Source organism: Perna viridis, chromosome 11 (genome assembly GCF_037379345.1).
Source record: "Perna viridis isolate PV_CMFRI_1.1 ecotype Kerala chromosome 11, ASM3737934v1, whole genome shotgun sequence".
NCBI lineage: Eukaryota > Metazoa > Mollusca > Bivalvia > Mytilida > Mytilidae > Perna > Perna viridis.
Window position 1 is genome coordinate 33,444,002 of NC_142455.1, and position 14,796 is coordinate 33,458,797.

General features: G+C 33.4%; 1 protein-coding gene across 2 annotated transcripts; it reads right to left on the minus strand.

Moving 5' to 3' along the window:
* Positions 1 to 1,174: 1,174 nt before the first annotated feature.
* On the minus strand, positions 1,175 to 14,505 carry LOC148603795 (carbohydrate sulfotransferase 1-like). Of its 2 annotated transcripts, XM_088553236.1 has the most exons (4): positions 14,402 to 14,505; positions 5,674 to 9,639; positions 4,684 to 4,846; positions 1,175 to 2,359 (listed from the first exon to the last, which is right to left on the minus strand). In XM_088553236.1, exons 2-4 carry the CDS (start codon positions 5,924 to 5,926, stop codon positions 1,501 to 1,503), a joined length of 1,275 nt encoding a protein of 424 aa, XP_088409362.1. In that variant the 5' UTR covers positions 5,927 to 9,639; positions 14,402 to 14,505; the 3' UTR covers positions 1,175 to 1,500. The 2 variants fall into 2 exon arrangements, with proteins under 2 accessions (XP_088409362.1, XP_088409361.1); XM_088553235.1 differs by lacking the exon at positions 14,402 to 14,505 and having other exon boundaries at positions 5,674 to 9,775.
* Between the last annotated feature and the right edge of the window lie 291 nt (positions 14,506 to 14,796).

Genomic DNA, 14,796 nt, shown 5'->3' on the forward strand with positions numbered 1-14,796 from the left:
ACGGAAATATGGATCGTTGTTCACCGTACAAAACTGACATTAACATACGGTATTTAGGTAGATCTGTGTCAAAAACTAGGACGATAGCATTTGACAATATTTACGTTGTTTCCTTCAAAACGGAGCACAAAACTTGATAGGAAAAACCCCTGAAACAAATAAATTAACCCAAAATAATTAAATGTTCACTCAAAAATGGAATTTAAACGATAAACTGACCCGCCACGTGAGAATTTAAACTAAAGGCCTGTCCGACACGCCATACAACGACAGAAATATCTACACGGTCACAAACAGAAATAAAACGCTTACCTGAGCAGATTCAACATATTTTCCTGTGAAACTCCATGTCCTGAACTGACAATTCTGAGACCTCACCAAATATGTGAATTGCAAACTTGGACACAACACGTCCAGTCACTTCAAAATCTAAATGTGCTCTGCCTAGCCGCTTTACCTGTATAAATCAACCGTGCTTATACGCACCTGTTTGGCGGGAAAATCATTGAGCGGGTATTACTTACCTTAAAAAATATGCTAAGATATTTGTGAACTACATCATCTATTTCAAACTATGGGCAAAATAGTAAATTAGTATATGCAAAAAATGAAAATAATATAATGAAGTTCGGTACAATATTCCATATGTTTCTAAGACGACCACTGAAGGGTGTTGGCTTCCGATATAGCTAACAACCACTATGTATCAAGAAGCGTGAGAACCAACTGAAAACTTATGCTCATAGTTGGGTTTAACAGGTAAATTCCTAAACAATACAGGCAAAGAAACGTTTTCAACACAGTTCCATGTTTTGAGTGAACAGGAAATAGTGAAGTGGCTATCGTTCGGAGATAGCCATTAGGAAATACATAAAATCGTTAAATGAAATATTCAAAAAATGCAATCACCTACTACAAAAAAAAATAATGTGCTTTATTAAGTAGAGTCTTTGTACTTTATGAAAACGTTTCACTTTTCGGAATTACTAAAGCATACAACGAAAACAAAAAGGATGCACCTTTGAGGAAAACACTTGTTGAATGTTGTATGTGCATGTACCCTGCGATCGATTATAGCCATTATTTCAAACAGCATTTTATTTTCATTCATATTTATTTCTAAATCATTCATTTTTTTTATTCATTTTGTTTTGTAAATTGACTCTGTTTCATTCTGTTTAGTATTGTTTGTTGATTTACTTTGTATCTAGTTTCCGATTTTCTTTTTTTTTTCATCAATTTATTTTTGGATTGCTCCTTTTTTTTTATTGAAATTCAAATGAACTTTCATAGATTCTTTTTATTTTTTTTTGTCCGATCACATTACACACAAAGGAAAATGTTGCAAAAACAGGGAGTTATTTTCTTATGAGCATTGTAATGATGTTCTGATGATTCGAAACACATTCAACGGTCTTCTTTGATACCAAATCTTTAAGGTAGGAGAATATCCATTGGACAAAATCTTTTAGGTAGAATAATTCCCGTTGGACAAAATCTTTAAGGTAGAAGAACTCCCATTGGACATACAATTTGGCTAGTGTTATAAGAATGGCATATTTCACCATATAGTGGCAGAGTTGTGTTCATCAGGCTAGATTCATTGTCTACCGTACAGTAGCCTACTAATGAATACACATTTTTACACATAGAATCGATTTCTTTCACCATTTTGAATGTTATTTTCTTTCGCCATAAAGAAACTAAATCTTTTGAGTCTTTTCTGTAAGTACTATACGGACTGTTACCGTTTACTGACGTCATGTGTTTGACGCCTTTTATTACTTCCTTTGAGTAGGTCAAGTTCAGAAACTTGTATATCATTTGTGTCTCCTTATAAATATTACTGACAAAGAGTTCATATAACTGGAGTTTGACCTTGGACGTATAATGACATGCTAATATTTTAATTGTAGAAATGTCATTTAACATTTTCGAACATACACTATATGCCAGTTTAGTGATAGGTACGTTTCCATTAAAAAAGAGCGCATATTGTGAAGTGATAACAGGACGAGGATCCCGTATTAGGAGTATGATTTTCAGATTCTCAATAATTGACATCATCGGCCTCAGTTCAAAGAGTGGAAATCGAATTGTTTTTATTACTACAGCACTAGCCTCCTTACAATGGTTTTCAAGTTCAAGCATATTAGATTCAAACACAACAGAAGTTTTCTTGGCATCTTTTAAATCTGAAACACCTTGAAATTTCCGATAAAACGACAGAAGCTGATCCCCTTGATTATTCGTCTGATTAGCCCAAGACACAAAAAACTCGAAAGGAAGTCCAGTAATATTGCATGTTAGTAAGTTGATAAATGTTCGATCTGCCTCTTCAATATAGTTTACAAATGGTCTGTAAAATAAAACGTAAAAAGATAATGGAGAAGTTCCTGCAATAACATTTTCTTTACAGTTGAAGCAATAGGTTCCTTTCAATGGTAGTTGGTTTAAGGTTCTAGTAAAGTCAAAATCTAGGATATGAATTGTCAAAATAATTTTAGAATTTAGATTTTAAGAATGCAATTATTATGTTCGTAAAAGCTTTGCTTAATGCTACTTTATATAGTATTCTACGTAGATGCATGCTTCCTTCCTTCACAGAACATATTGCTACAGTCATATTTTGCTAAAACAGATTTTGAAATAAATCTACAGATTTACCAGAACAAAGTTTTGTCCTGAAATGCAAATATGATGTAGCCTAAATATCTAATGCAGTGCAAGCTAGCAATAACTTGTGACAAAATGTCAGCTTTGAATGAACACTTTAATAGTTTATGTTTATTGGTGTTGGTATTTAGCTGGATAATGGCATAAAATATCTCAATTAATCTAAATTTAAATAAATGCCATTTTTTTTGTCAATAAAAAATAATGCTAGCTTGCATTTCAGAATAGTTTTAGAAACAGGTCTATACGAATTTCAGACTTCGAATTTGTTTTTTGACAGCTGTAGATTTATTCTAAATTATGTTGTTTACAATTTTGTTTTTAATGTTATAATGTTATAAAACTTTTTTCTAAGTTTGAATTTTGCTTGTGTGTTAAATACGTATAACGATGCATTTAGCATTGTTCCAGTGTTAAATTTAATGCATTATTAGAACTATGAATGAAAACAGTTCATTACGGATTGTCCTAGATATTGACTTTAGTTGAACCTTAAATAGCTCGCTCTTTCCATTAGGTGCGCTACTAGAATAGAATACACTCCGTGGGATTATATTATATCATAATGAATTTTAACACTGTAATCCAAAATTTATCGATGTGTAAGACCGGACCATTCAATCACAAAACATTTGTCAGGATTGTGAGTGAATGGTCCGAATTTACACTTGTTTAATCTCTATAAATTCAATCCTGACCTATCTGCAATATATATTTTCTCACTAAAGAGACAGGAAAATACAAATTTCAGCTGTGCGAGATTTCCTTATATCACCTACGGTTTGGGACAGAACACGTGCATTTTCGTGTAAAAAATGGCATAATTGAGTAAAGAATTAAGAACTTTATGTGTTTATCTATTTTTTTTTAAATAAAACTTTTATCTAGAATAAACGGTGTTTGATAAGTTCTTGTATTTAGTTGATATCCAGTGCTTTATATTTTATACTTTGTCATGACGTATCACTGGCCACATTGATAGGTCACTATCAGCTTAAATTAAATGTAGGTCGATCCAATTCAAACATAAAATCGAAAAAAAAACTTGAAGTGAGAAAAGAATTGTAACACCAGCTTTTATCATGTAAAATTGAGATAACTCGGATACGCTTGTGCCAGATATAATAATTCTCTGACTCGACGGAGCCGCGCTAAAGAACGATTAAATCTTACTCTCGGGTGACTGAGATATCCCTGTCTTGCACTCGTATAGGTATTAGAATCTTTTAATATCTCGATCGTTGGAACAATTTCCAAGACTTATTATGAAAATGTTTCATGACTTGTTGAGATAAAAACCCGTTTTCTTTGACATGATTCGTGACAATTTACCGAAACTTCATGTTTATTTCGGTGGCATAAATTTTTTTAATAGATACAGTGAATATATACAGACTGATATGCTTGTGGTTGTTTCGTATCTTAAAGAAAAGTATGTAGTGTAAATGTTTCTTAAACAAGAAATGTGTGAGCAAATGCTCAGTACTGATACCCTTTCGTCCAAAATGACTAATAGTTGCAGAGCAAACTGTTACAAAACGTATTTTTGTAACATAATTTCTTACTCATATTTTGCATACACTTTTCAATATGAAGTGCACGTATGTTTCCGATGATATAAAGGATACTACAGACACTGTGAAGTCAACCTCATATCCTGACGTACACTTAGAGATCGACGGAAAATGAATATCATTGACCAAACTATACGACAAAGCCATGACTTCTCATTCCGTATTGTCAATTCTCCTTTCATCGGTGGCAACATCACTTAAGCACCTGCGTTCTTTTGATTTCCACTAGAATCTTGATTCCCTTGATTACTCTTTCGTATTTTGCTCGGTTCAGGTTAGCTTTAAAATATAATGAATAAAAAACTAAAACATATAAATCAATATGAAATCTCCAAGTGAAAAAAAAATAAGAATATTAAAATAAAATTGTTAAGTATTTAATTTTGGTTGAAACAGGTTAATATAGCGCTCTCTTTTCTAATGAAGTTCTCACCTTTTTATTCCATTAGCATGTGTTAGTAGTTGATAATCAAAATTCAAATAATACAAAGGCTCATACACATAGAATACATTTTTATCTAGTTTGATGATATTTCCTAGAAAGGTTGATCCACTTCGTCCCTGGGTAACAATTACAACTGCATTTCGTTGAGAGCCTGCAAATTGGATATAAAAAAATGACTTTTGCGAGTATTTTTTTTTTTTTTGTATTTTTGTGTGAGTGTTCACAAAATAACAACAGGAAAGCCTGTAAACAGAACATTTAAGCCCTCGATCGGAACCAGTCCGTCAAAACTATTAATTATGTTTTTTTCCACACTCTTTACATTTACAGGCTATTTTATAAAAAAAAAATGTGTTTTTTTTTAAAGTCATTCATGACAACTGTAGTCAGGGCGACAAGTTTTAAAACAAAACCAATACATGATAAGCAAAATACCACATGCAACATCAGAGGTAAAAAAAGAAACGAATCATGTGATTCATACATGATTTTATCATTATTTGTATGATTATTTGTATGATTTAAGAACGAAACTGTTACGTACACTTTATTCTATTGAATAATTCAAATAAAGTTTGATGTTGTAAAAAACACCTTCGGAGGGAGATGAAACGTGTAATCCAACGTTGGTAAATATTATAATTTATAGCGAGTGAAATAGTTAGCTTCAGATGACACTGTTTGCTAGCCCTTGATTGCCATTATCGTAGATTTAAACTTTCTAGTAGACATAGATTCCAACACCTGTGAAATAATAGGAAGTATACATTTCCCTCAATTGTTCAGTTCAAGGAAGTGCTTCATGTAATGCTCATTCAATTATACGCAAACCAACTGTATCCCCTTGAGTTTACTAATTCAATTGCTGTTTCGTTTGTAATATCATTCACTATGAACTCACCAATTCAAATGTTCAATATTAATGTCATACATATTTATTTTTCTATGAAATCATAAAAAAGGTATAAAATAACATGCCTTTTCTTGTATCATTATTAATCTTTTTCTCCATGTCTCTCTTTGTTTGTGCCATAATCAAGGTAGTATTTATGAAGTTCCCGTTGAGTTGAGTACTCCACACCGATTGAAAGCTATGCATTCGTAAGTTACTTCTCATAAAGGAAACTACACAGACATAAGTTACCAAAACTACCAAGAGTACCCAATGATAAGTCGAAACATATAGCCTTGTTGCTGAACGTTGATCTGACATATTTAATGCCGTTAACATCGGATTCAGCCCATGAAAAATAGAAAATTATCAAAATTAAGCTGATAACAATTGTCATTCATGAGAAGAATATGCTACTTACAGATAAGATCACTTCTAACCTCTCAGGGGAACTATCAGAAGACCCGACTATAAGACAGATCTAAAAGTGTCATAAACGCTCAAATGCCAGCTGTTCTGTCAGTTCTGCTACTTCAAACACGACGGAGTCCTCTATTGAAGGCGGCAGCAAAAAATTGATGAAAAAACGAGAGTACAGGGGTACCATTTTGGGCACTGAGAATTCGCACTGATCCCAGTAAAGCAAATTATATGAAGGTCAAGACAAATTTATTCATATATCATTAAATATCATAAAACAAAACCGAACGTTTAAAATAAGTTTAAATTTTATCAGGCATTATATTATATCCTTATCCTTTAAAATACAATACTCAGTATTCAAAGTAGAAATGTTTCTCTCTAAACTCATCATCACGTGGTGTTATTTAACAAAGAAGCGGTGTGTTCGATAGGTTTATTCGACATTTTTGTACCCTCAATATAGGCAAATTTTGCAACTTAATTATAAATTTATTCCCACGTGCTTCACCTTTAAAATAGCTTTAAATGACGTGGAATTTTTATCATGATTTTTTTAGTTTTTTTTCGTATTTATCTTACTTGGGCAAAAAATGTAGCCCGAAATAACGGGACCTCTCATACGGCGTACCATATTGTTTACAATCTTTTGTTTTAGATGTCATTTTCATATTATTATAGAGATGTTAAGGAGGTAGACCTAGAGTAAGAGACATAACTCTTAAAATCAATGACAAGTTTGTAGTAAATTAAATTTAAAAAAAAGCTTTCATATAAAACAATAAAATCAGTTAAATTGATGCTTACATGAGATTTATGTAAATTGCTGAATACAAACGAATACAAACAAAAATTTAATCTAAAATTAACTTTTATCAGACCTTAACAATCGTGTAAATAACTGACTTGTTTCCTTTTTTAAACCTTTCATCTAAAAGAGTTCCGTTTCTTTTGTTCCCTTAAGGCTACAAACCGCTTATGTCATATCTCATAAGCTCCAATGCTAATTTCACTAAGTTCAATGTGTTATGGAGCTTCTTCCTTAAGTTTAACCTGCAGAAGACTATGCATCACCTAAAAGCTGCATGTGTACACTAATAACCCTGAAAATATGTGCGGTTTACTACCTTGCAGTACGACACTGGCTCATACTCATAGTAGACAATGAGCTGATAATAGAATGGGAATTCCCCTACATTTCACAAGAGGAGTCTTCATGCACAACTCATAAAGATATTTAATTCAGTAAGTTGCAGTGACCATTTTATGTAGAAATAAAGAAAATATAATTCCCTGCCAAACACAAGGTCACTTGTGCAGATTTAATATGCACTTATACCACAGCAATATAACACAAATGCACTGAAACTTGTGTAGAACTATTTTTGCGTTTTAAAAACTCATTGGTTGAATTTGTGGTATGTAGCCTTAAATCCAACACGTAACTGGTTAAATTTACAAATTCACCGTGTCTAACCCCTTAAACGTTTCACGGTTTTTCTAACGCCGGTGTTTGTTATTTTACGGTCATTTCTTGAGAAAATAAGTGGGTAGCCTAAGTAAATTGCTTTGATTTGGATGACAATTTACCCCTGAATACAAGCAAATGCTATTATCGTGATCATAGTCATTTTTTGTATTGCAGTACATCAAATCTTGCCTACTAGTATATGGTACTTGACGCACAAGGGCTTGCTCCCACTTACTCCTATAATGTAAATGTTGGAAATCGGTTCCTCCACCTCTTACTTCCGAGCGTCACGCTGCAAACCACTCGTTTCGACGTTCTTTGATATCGACAGAATTATAATACAATGTATTTACCATTTAAAGAGAAATCAAGGGAACCAAGGTTATAAAACATTTTATACAATTTCTTTATCCCAACGCGAAAGAAGGCGACTAAAGTGAAGAAAACAAATGACGTACCTGAAGAGAAAATCCAGCAATCCTGGAAATCCTTTGTAAAAGCAGTTAAAATGGACTTCACATTTAGTTTTCAGCATATTGAATGGTTAATAAAATAACGGATTAAATTTGCGAAACGAAAATATTAAATTACCCAACTAATTGCCTTTACCAACTTTAAGTTCGTTCTGTAAAAAATATACTGTAATCCGTAAAATTAGTGCGCTAATTCAAATGCCTGATCACTTAGATAATTGTCTTCATTACAATCTTTTTCAAGGTATTTAATAAAAAAATAGGATTTACATCGCTTGATTTCCGATGGGTTAAAATTAAAATATTAAAACAAAAACACATGTCTAGCGTATTCACATTTGCGGTGTCTTTCAACATTTCAGATGCTAGAGGTTAGAATGGCACCAAGTAACAAAATAGCTTGCCAGATAACCTCTAACACTGCTTGAGCAGCTATCAAACATGCAGCCCGACTAGTTTATAACACAAAAAGGCTTAACCCAGATTTGAGATGCCTCGTTTCCATTATTTTTTTTTTCAGAAAAGATCGAAAATATAACTATTTACTGCTCTGAAATCACTTAACAACAGGTGAATCTTAGAAAAAACACAGGTATCACCCTCAAATACTTCTGATTAAATCAACACAAGGTTTTGTACATTCAAACTCGATATTTCTACAATGGCATGGACCAAAAGTGTAAGTAATGCGACCTTGATATCGCTATTCCTAGGAACTTATGTTACTTGCGATAGCACCGGATAAACAAATTTTCCCGCACTTTCTAGTGTCTTCGTGTACGAAACAGTGCGCCTAAATATTACTATGAAGTGCACCCTTAAATTAAATTAAAATCCAAGAAATATGCTGTATGACAGTTATAAGAAGTTCAACTGCCTTCTCTCCACTAATCTCCGAATCAGGTCCGGCGTTCGAAATTCCCTCTGAAGCGGTCAGTAAGAGGCGGAGCGAGAGTCTGCCGCTGCATGGAGCATGCCAGTTCGCATGATTCACTTCTACTTCGTGAATTTCGTCTTGGATCCATTATAAAAATAAATGTTCAGTATTTCGTTGTTAATTTGTGAACCACGGCCCGGGGTTTTACTCCAATATTTTAGTTTAGAACTGTAATAAATATACATGTATATGTTGCGTTCAAGTTGAAATACATGTAGTTTATGTTGTAACTTTTATGACCCAAAAATACACGAACAAAACAAAATTGTCAAAAACTGATTTCGACTTGTACTTGAAATTAATCTGTGAAGGATTGTCAAGTGAAATAGAAATAGAAATTTAATGTGATAAAATTATTAAATGATAGGTATGAAGGAACTTAATATAACATTGGAAAAGACTTACACAAAGAATTCTTCATAAACGTTTCAACCTCCTTTGTGCCATGGAGACTATTGGGCCTATCGGGTTTTGTTTCCTTTGAATGCCAAGGGATAGGCTCGAAGGCCCGTGTCAGAATAAAGTGAACGTCACGGCAGAGTATCAGGAAGACAGAAACATGGCTGGCGTTCAGATACCGTGATTTTGAGTGGTTCTTCCGGAAAAGGCAGGAAAAAAAACACGCTACCACTGACGAAGATTTGAAAAACAAAGTAGCGTTCATGTTAGTTAAAACCAACTTCGTTGTGCAACAGATTGTGTTAAAAATCGTAACTCACCTAGTGGCTAACCCTTGTCCGTAGTAATGTACCTTAAACAAGTTAAAGAGTCAACAGATTATGCATGCAAGCAACAGAAGGTGAAATACAAATGCAAAGTTTTAAGTTAATTATTTCAAAAGACTGTCTTTATATCAAAATTCATTTTTACCCGCTTTTAACATTTTTCCATTGGTTGCCAGAAAAAGATAAAATCATTTTTGTCGTGCAAAAACTGTGTTATACAGAATTGTTTTATGATCACTTCAATTTTGTAATTTTGTGTCACAAAAGTCAAGTTCGTATGCAAATTAGTTTACAAAATCCTCTGAATATGCAAATGAATTCTCTCTCATTACGATTTTGTAAGACCTAGGCCTATCATTGGGATATAGTAGCCGCGGGTCTTGCAGGTTTCCGATTGCTTCGAGCAAGGGAATATCATATGGTTGATGCGCTATTCTGCAAAAGTAAGTAATACTTTATTAGGTATTACTCACTTTTGTAAAATAGCTCATCACCCATATGATACAATATGTCCTTGTTCGAAGTGATCGGACACCTGCATCTGCGAGACCCGCGGTTACTATATCCAATGAGAAACCTTCTTACAAAATTGTGACGAGAGAATTCATTTCATATCCAAAGAATTCTGGAAACTAATTAGTTAGACAAAATTGACTTTTGTGACACAAAAATTTGTCATATTTTTCAGTTTTGTATGCAAATTATTTCACAGAATCCAAACGAAACTTATTTGCGTGCAAAACTGACTTTTGTTACCCAATATTCAAATTAGGTAACAAAAGTAAAGTCTGTGATACAAAAATGAATTTGCCATGACAAATGTAACTTTTGTCCACTGACAGATTACTTTGTATGATAAAATTTAAATTTGCAGTACCTTATAACTTCTGTTAATCTGAACTCATTTATGTTGTACATTATTCACTTTTGTCTGTCCTCAATTGGATTTTGAGTACAAAACCACAAGAGTCCCATTCGGCGCCCCGTCAATATAGGTACTGCGAAAATTAGATTCAAACGAAAAATGCTTTGGTTGAAATTAATTTTTTTTATGTATTTTTACACCCGGGCTTCCAAAGCGGTGCTGATAGCAAATACGGTTGATCAACAAGATGAAAATAGATCTGAGGTGAATTAACAATATTGTTATATTCGATTAAATATGAAAGAGTAATCAAGGGAACCAAGGTTATTGCGGTAATCAAAAGACAGTAATGCAGGGACAAAGACTAGACCTGGAAAACAGACACACACAACAAAGAACATATCATTAAAGTAACTAAAATCATACATACAAAGTAACAAATGCAAACGAGCAACTCAGACTCCACTAAAAAATGGGAACATGGACCAGGTGCACCGGTAGGGTAAGCGTCCTCTGCTTTTCTAGAAACGTATGAATTATTGGCCTACATCATCTATCAGTTAAGAGGCAAATGTTAAACTTCCAATAGTTCCAAAGGTTTACATGAAAACAGTTACCACTTTCCCTTAGGATTCATTATTTTACTTCAAGTGTTAATTTTCGTGAATTTGTTAATCAACCGTATTTGCAGTCAGCACCGCTTTGGAAGCCACGGGTTTACTCGGATGGTTTCAGGGATATCAAGTATGCATAAAATGAAATCGATACACATAATTGGAGATCAACGATAACCATCGCTGGTAAACAGTAATAAACGTAACATCTGGTGGTAGTATTTAAAAGCCGAAGGTCCTATTCACATTATGCCATGTGTTATAATATCGTCTTTTCAATTAAGCTGTCGATCATACTAGTGGATATGGTGGATAAACAAACTGCTTGGGTATATGACAATTTAAATATGGAAGTTTGGGGTATGATGATGTGATAAAGCAAAGGGACAAAAACCAGACATGGAAAACAGACATACCCAACAAAGAACACAAAGTAACTAAAATCATACATACAAAGTAACAAAAGCAAATGAGCAACTCGGACTCCACTAAAAACTGGGAGCATGGATCAGGTGCACCGGTAGTGCCGAGTTGCTCATGAAAAGTCAAGTCCGGGGTAGACAAACGACGAAAGTAAAACTATGACCCGTTGAATAAATCAGTTTTCATGGTGCAAATGAATACACCATAAAGGGACGGTAAAAACCAAGCTATGACTGAAAATAACACGTATTCATATCTTCCGGATCGATAATACCCTATTTGAAATACCAGCCGTCAAGTTACTGAGGAGAAGACAACATAAAATAAAAATGCAGAAAAAAAAACTAAATCTCAGTCATCGTATATAATCGATTAAAGAACCCGAGCTTACCTAGAAACTATAAAATCTTTATATATGATAAATAACCCGCGATACGACATGCAGCAAGACTAGCAACAAGAATACTAAAAAAAATATAAGTAACAGCAGCAGAAGGGAGGAATATCCACTAATATACGAGCAGCAGCTAAAATCTGAAGGAATAAACCCAAAATAAATAGCAGCAGCAGCAGCAGCTGATGTATCAAAATCAGTTAAAGAACAAGTATCACAGGACCATCAGTCTGAACGTCCATCATTTGGCCCTCTTTAAAAAAAAACCTGGAGACATATCGCCAAAAAAGACAAACTACGTTATGAAATCGTACGTGTATGCCACCGTCAGACCCCATGCATATTTATTGATCGATATTAAGCAGGAGATTCCTGACATATTGAGACTGAGAAGCAACATTTTCCCGGCTGAAAATGAGGATGTGTTCTTGGATGCAGATAATTGTAAATTGAGGTGGATGGATCACTTCTTGAAAAACCCGCGAAAGAGATGGACCCGGAGCAATAAAAATGTACAAGGTAGTTCCATGTAGATGACGAAAGAATGTGCCAACTGTAAACCAAGGACTGGAGAAATAAATGAGGGGTGAAATATCAAAAAGGCTTCGGGGAACACCAGCCGGAGAAAAGTATAAAGCCGACCAGATGTGACGCCTATAAATAGAACTGTATACAGAGGATTCCAGAATATAGATCGTGCAGATGTATTACGACACAACGTCAATATATTAAATACAAGTGGAAACTAGACCGGAGCAGCGTGTAGATATCCTCGCGTAAGAAACAACAAACTTAATTAATCAAGCTACAAAAGTTTAATAAGATGCAATGGAATCATATGGATCTAAGATCTAATGAATTGTAAATAAAATAGAGAAGGAAAATAAATTATTGTTGTGTAATTAAACTATACTAAAGAAAGACAACTCAAGTAACCCATCCTTACCAAAAAGGTAGCACAAAACTAGTGACAACTATTTTAACCGTTATCATTAAACTCAAATGAAACATGAAAGCTTTTATTAAAACTTCACCCGATTCAGTCTCATAACACAGGTCAAATCAAATTTGAGTGTATGTGATAATTAAACATAAAAAGTCAACGGTTAACCCAATAGAGACCGATAACGCAGATAACCAGACAACGATAAATGAATAACAGGAAATCAATAATAGAACACTAGTCATCATATTGGACATCCAGGTGTGCGTTATGTTGAAAATGGCTCCTCTCAGATGTTCCGCTCGAGTGCACATTTTACTATAGAAAACCCCATAGAGAAGGTCATTAATGTACGGCCTTGACTACTTATATTCTTTTTGTACAAGCATCTGCTGCAGATGATGTTTATATTTCTCAGTCACTGAGCCAATTTACTTAACAATGTAAAGTTTTGAAGAAAGATTTTTTTTAACTCCGGCTATTACTGAAATTTTTTCTAACTCAACAAAAAGCCAGCCCCCCCCCCCTTTACGAAGCACTTTTTCTCAACCTTTACCTCTATCTTTAAAGACAACAAGCTTTGTTATGGACAATTTTTTTAACCATCATACACAAGGCGGGTAAACTGGACACATAGAATGTTTATGTCCATATTCACATATATGTCTTATATAATTGAATAGTATATATTTGAACATGTTGTATATTCTGAGATCCTCACTTTTACTATTGTAATAAACCTAGCAGTCAATGTACACGTCTTGGAATTATTAATCCTTTCCAGACTCTGCCACATATTTTTGGACACATAGAATGTTTACCCGGCTTGCGTATGATGTACTGACCCATTTTATTATTTGTGTACAGGTATTTATTGTCCTCCAGGTATCAATACATTTGTTTTGACTTGTTTATTACTTGTTTTTCATCGAGATATTTTTGTATACATGTGCGTTTGCTGACACTTTCATTGTAGAGCCTTAGGTATTTTTGATATTGTATAATTACTTCTTTTTTATAATATGTTCTTTTTAATTCCTCTTTTTTTGTTGTTGTTTTATACCCGTAAGTACATATAATTCAATGTATAATTAACATGAACAATACTAATTCTTAAAGTCATTAACACATTCCTTTCTTTCTCAAAAATAACAATTTAATTAATAATGTCTAAGCACTGGCCTATCACAACATAACCCATGGATAACAACTAGACAATAAAAATAGACACAACTTAAAGCTAACAAAATAACACGATCATAGAAACAAAACTAAATTAGCAACCCGGGTTCTACTAAAAACTGAGAGCGTGAACCAGCTGCTTTCCAAGAAACACCCGCCGAGTTGTTCACAAAAATGACACATCCGGGGTGAAAGTAACTGTATTATATTATATTACTATAGTTCTCATTGTACTGATGAATATTGAGGTTATGAATTTTGAGGTAACTATTTATTTGAATAATTACAACTAAACAATAAAGTCAAAGGCTAATGTGGATTGATACTTAATTTTTTTAAAATCAAAATTATAAAGAAAAAAACTTACCGAAAAGGAAGGAGAAATCCGTCAATAACCGATAGCGTTAGTGGAATATGTAAAGAAGTATATTTATTTCCATCTTTTAATGCGTAAGCAAAATTTTATATCTATTCAAGATAAATGTAAACGACAGATTTTTCGTGTAAAGTTTTGTTTTGTCAATTGATTATTTATTTATGGTGTAAAAACATGTTTTGGGGGAATCTTCAATATGTCAATAATAAAAATGAATATCATTGATATTTTATTATGGCTTTATGGGTTTCTAGGATCATGGGTAATTTAGTGAAACAGCTTTTCCAAATGACTAGACGATGGATAAATCTAATTTGTTAAGCTGTTTATAAACTGATATATTTTATTGAAATGACAGATTTTTTAAACCTACCTTTATCAATAAA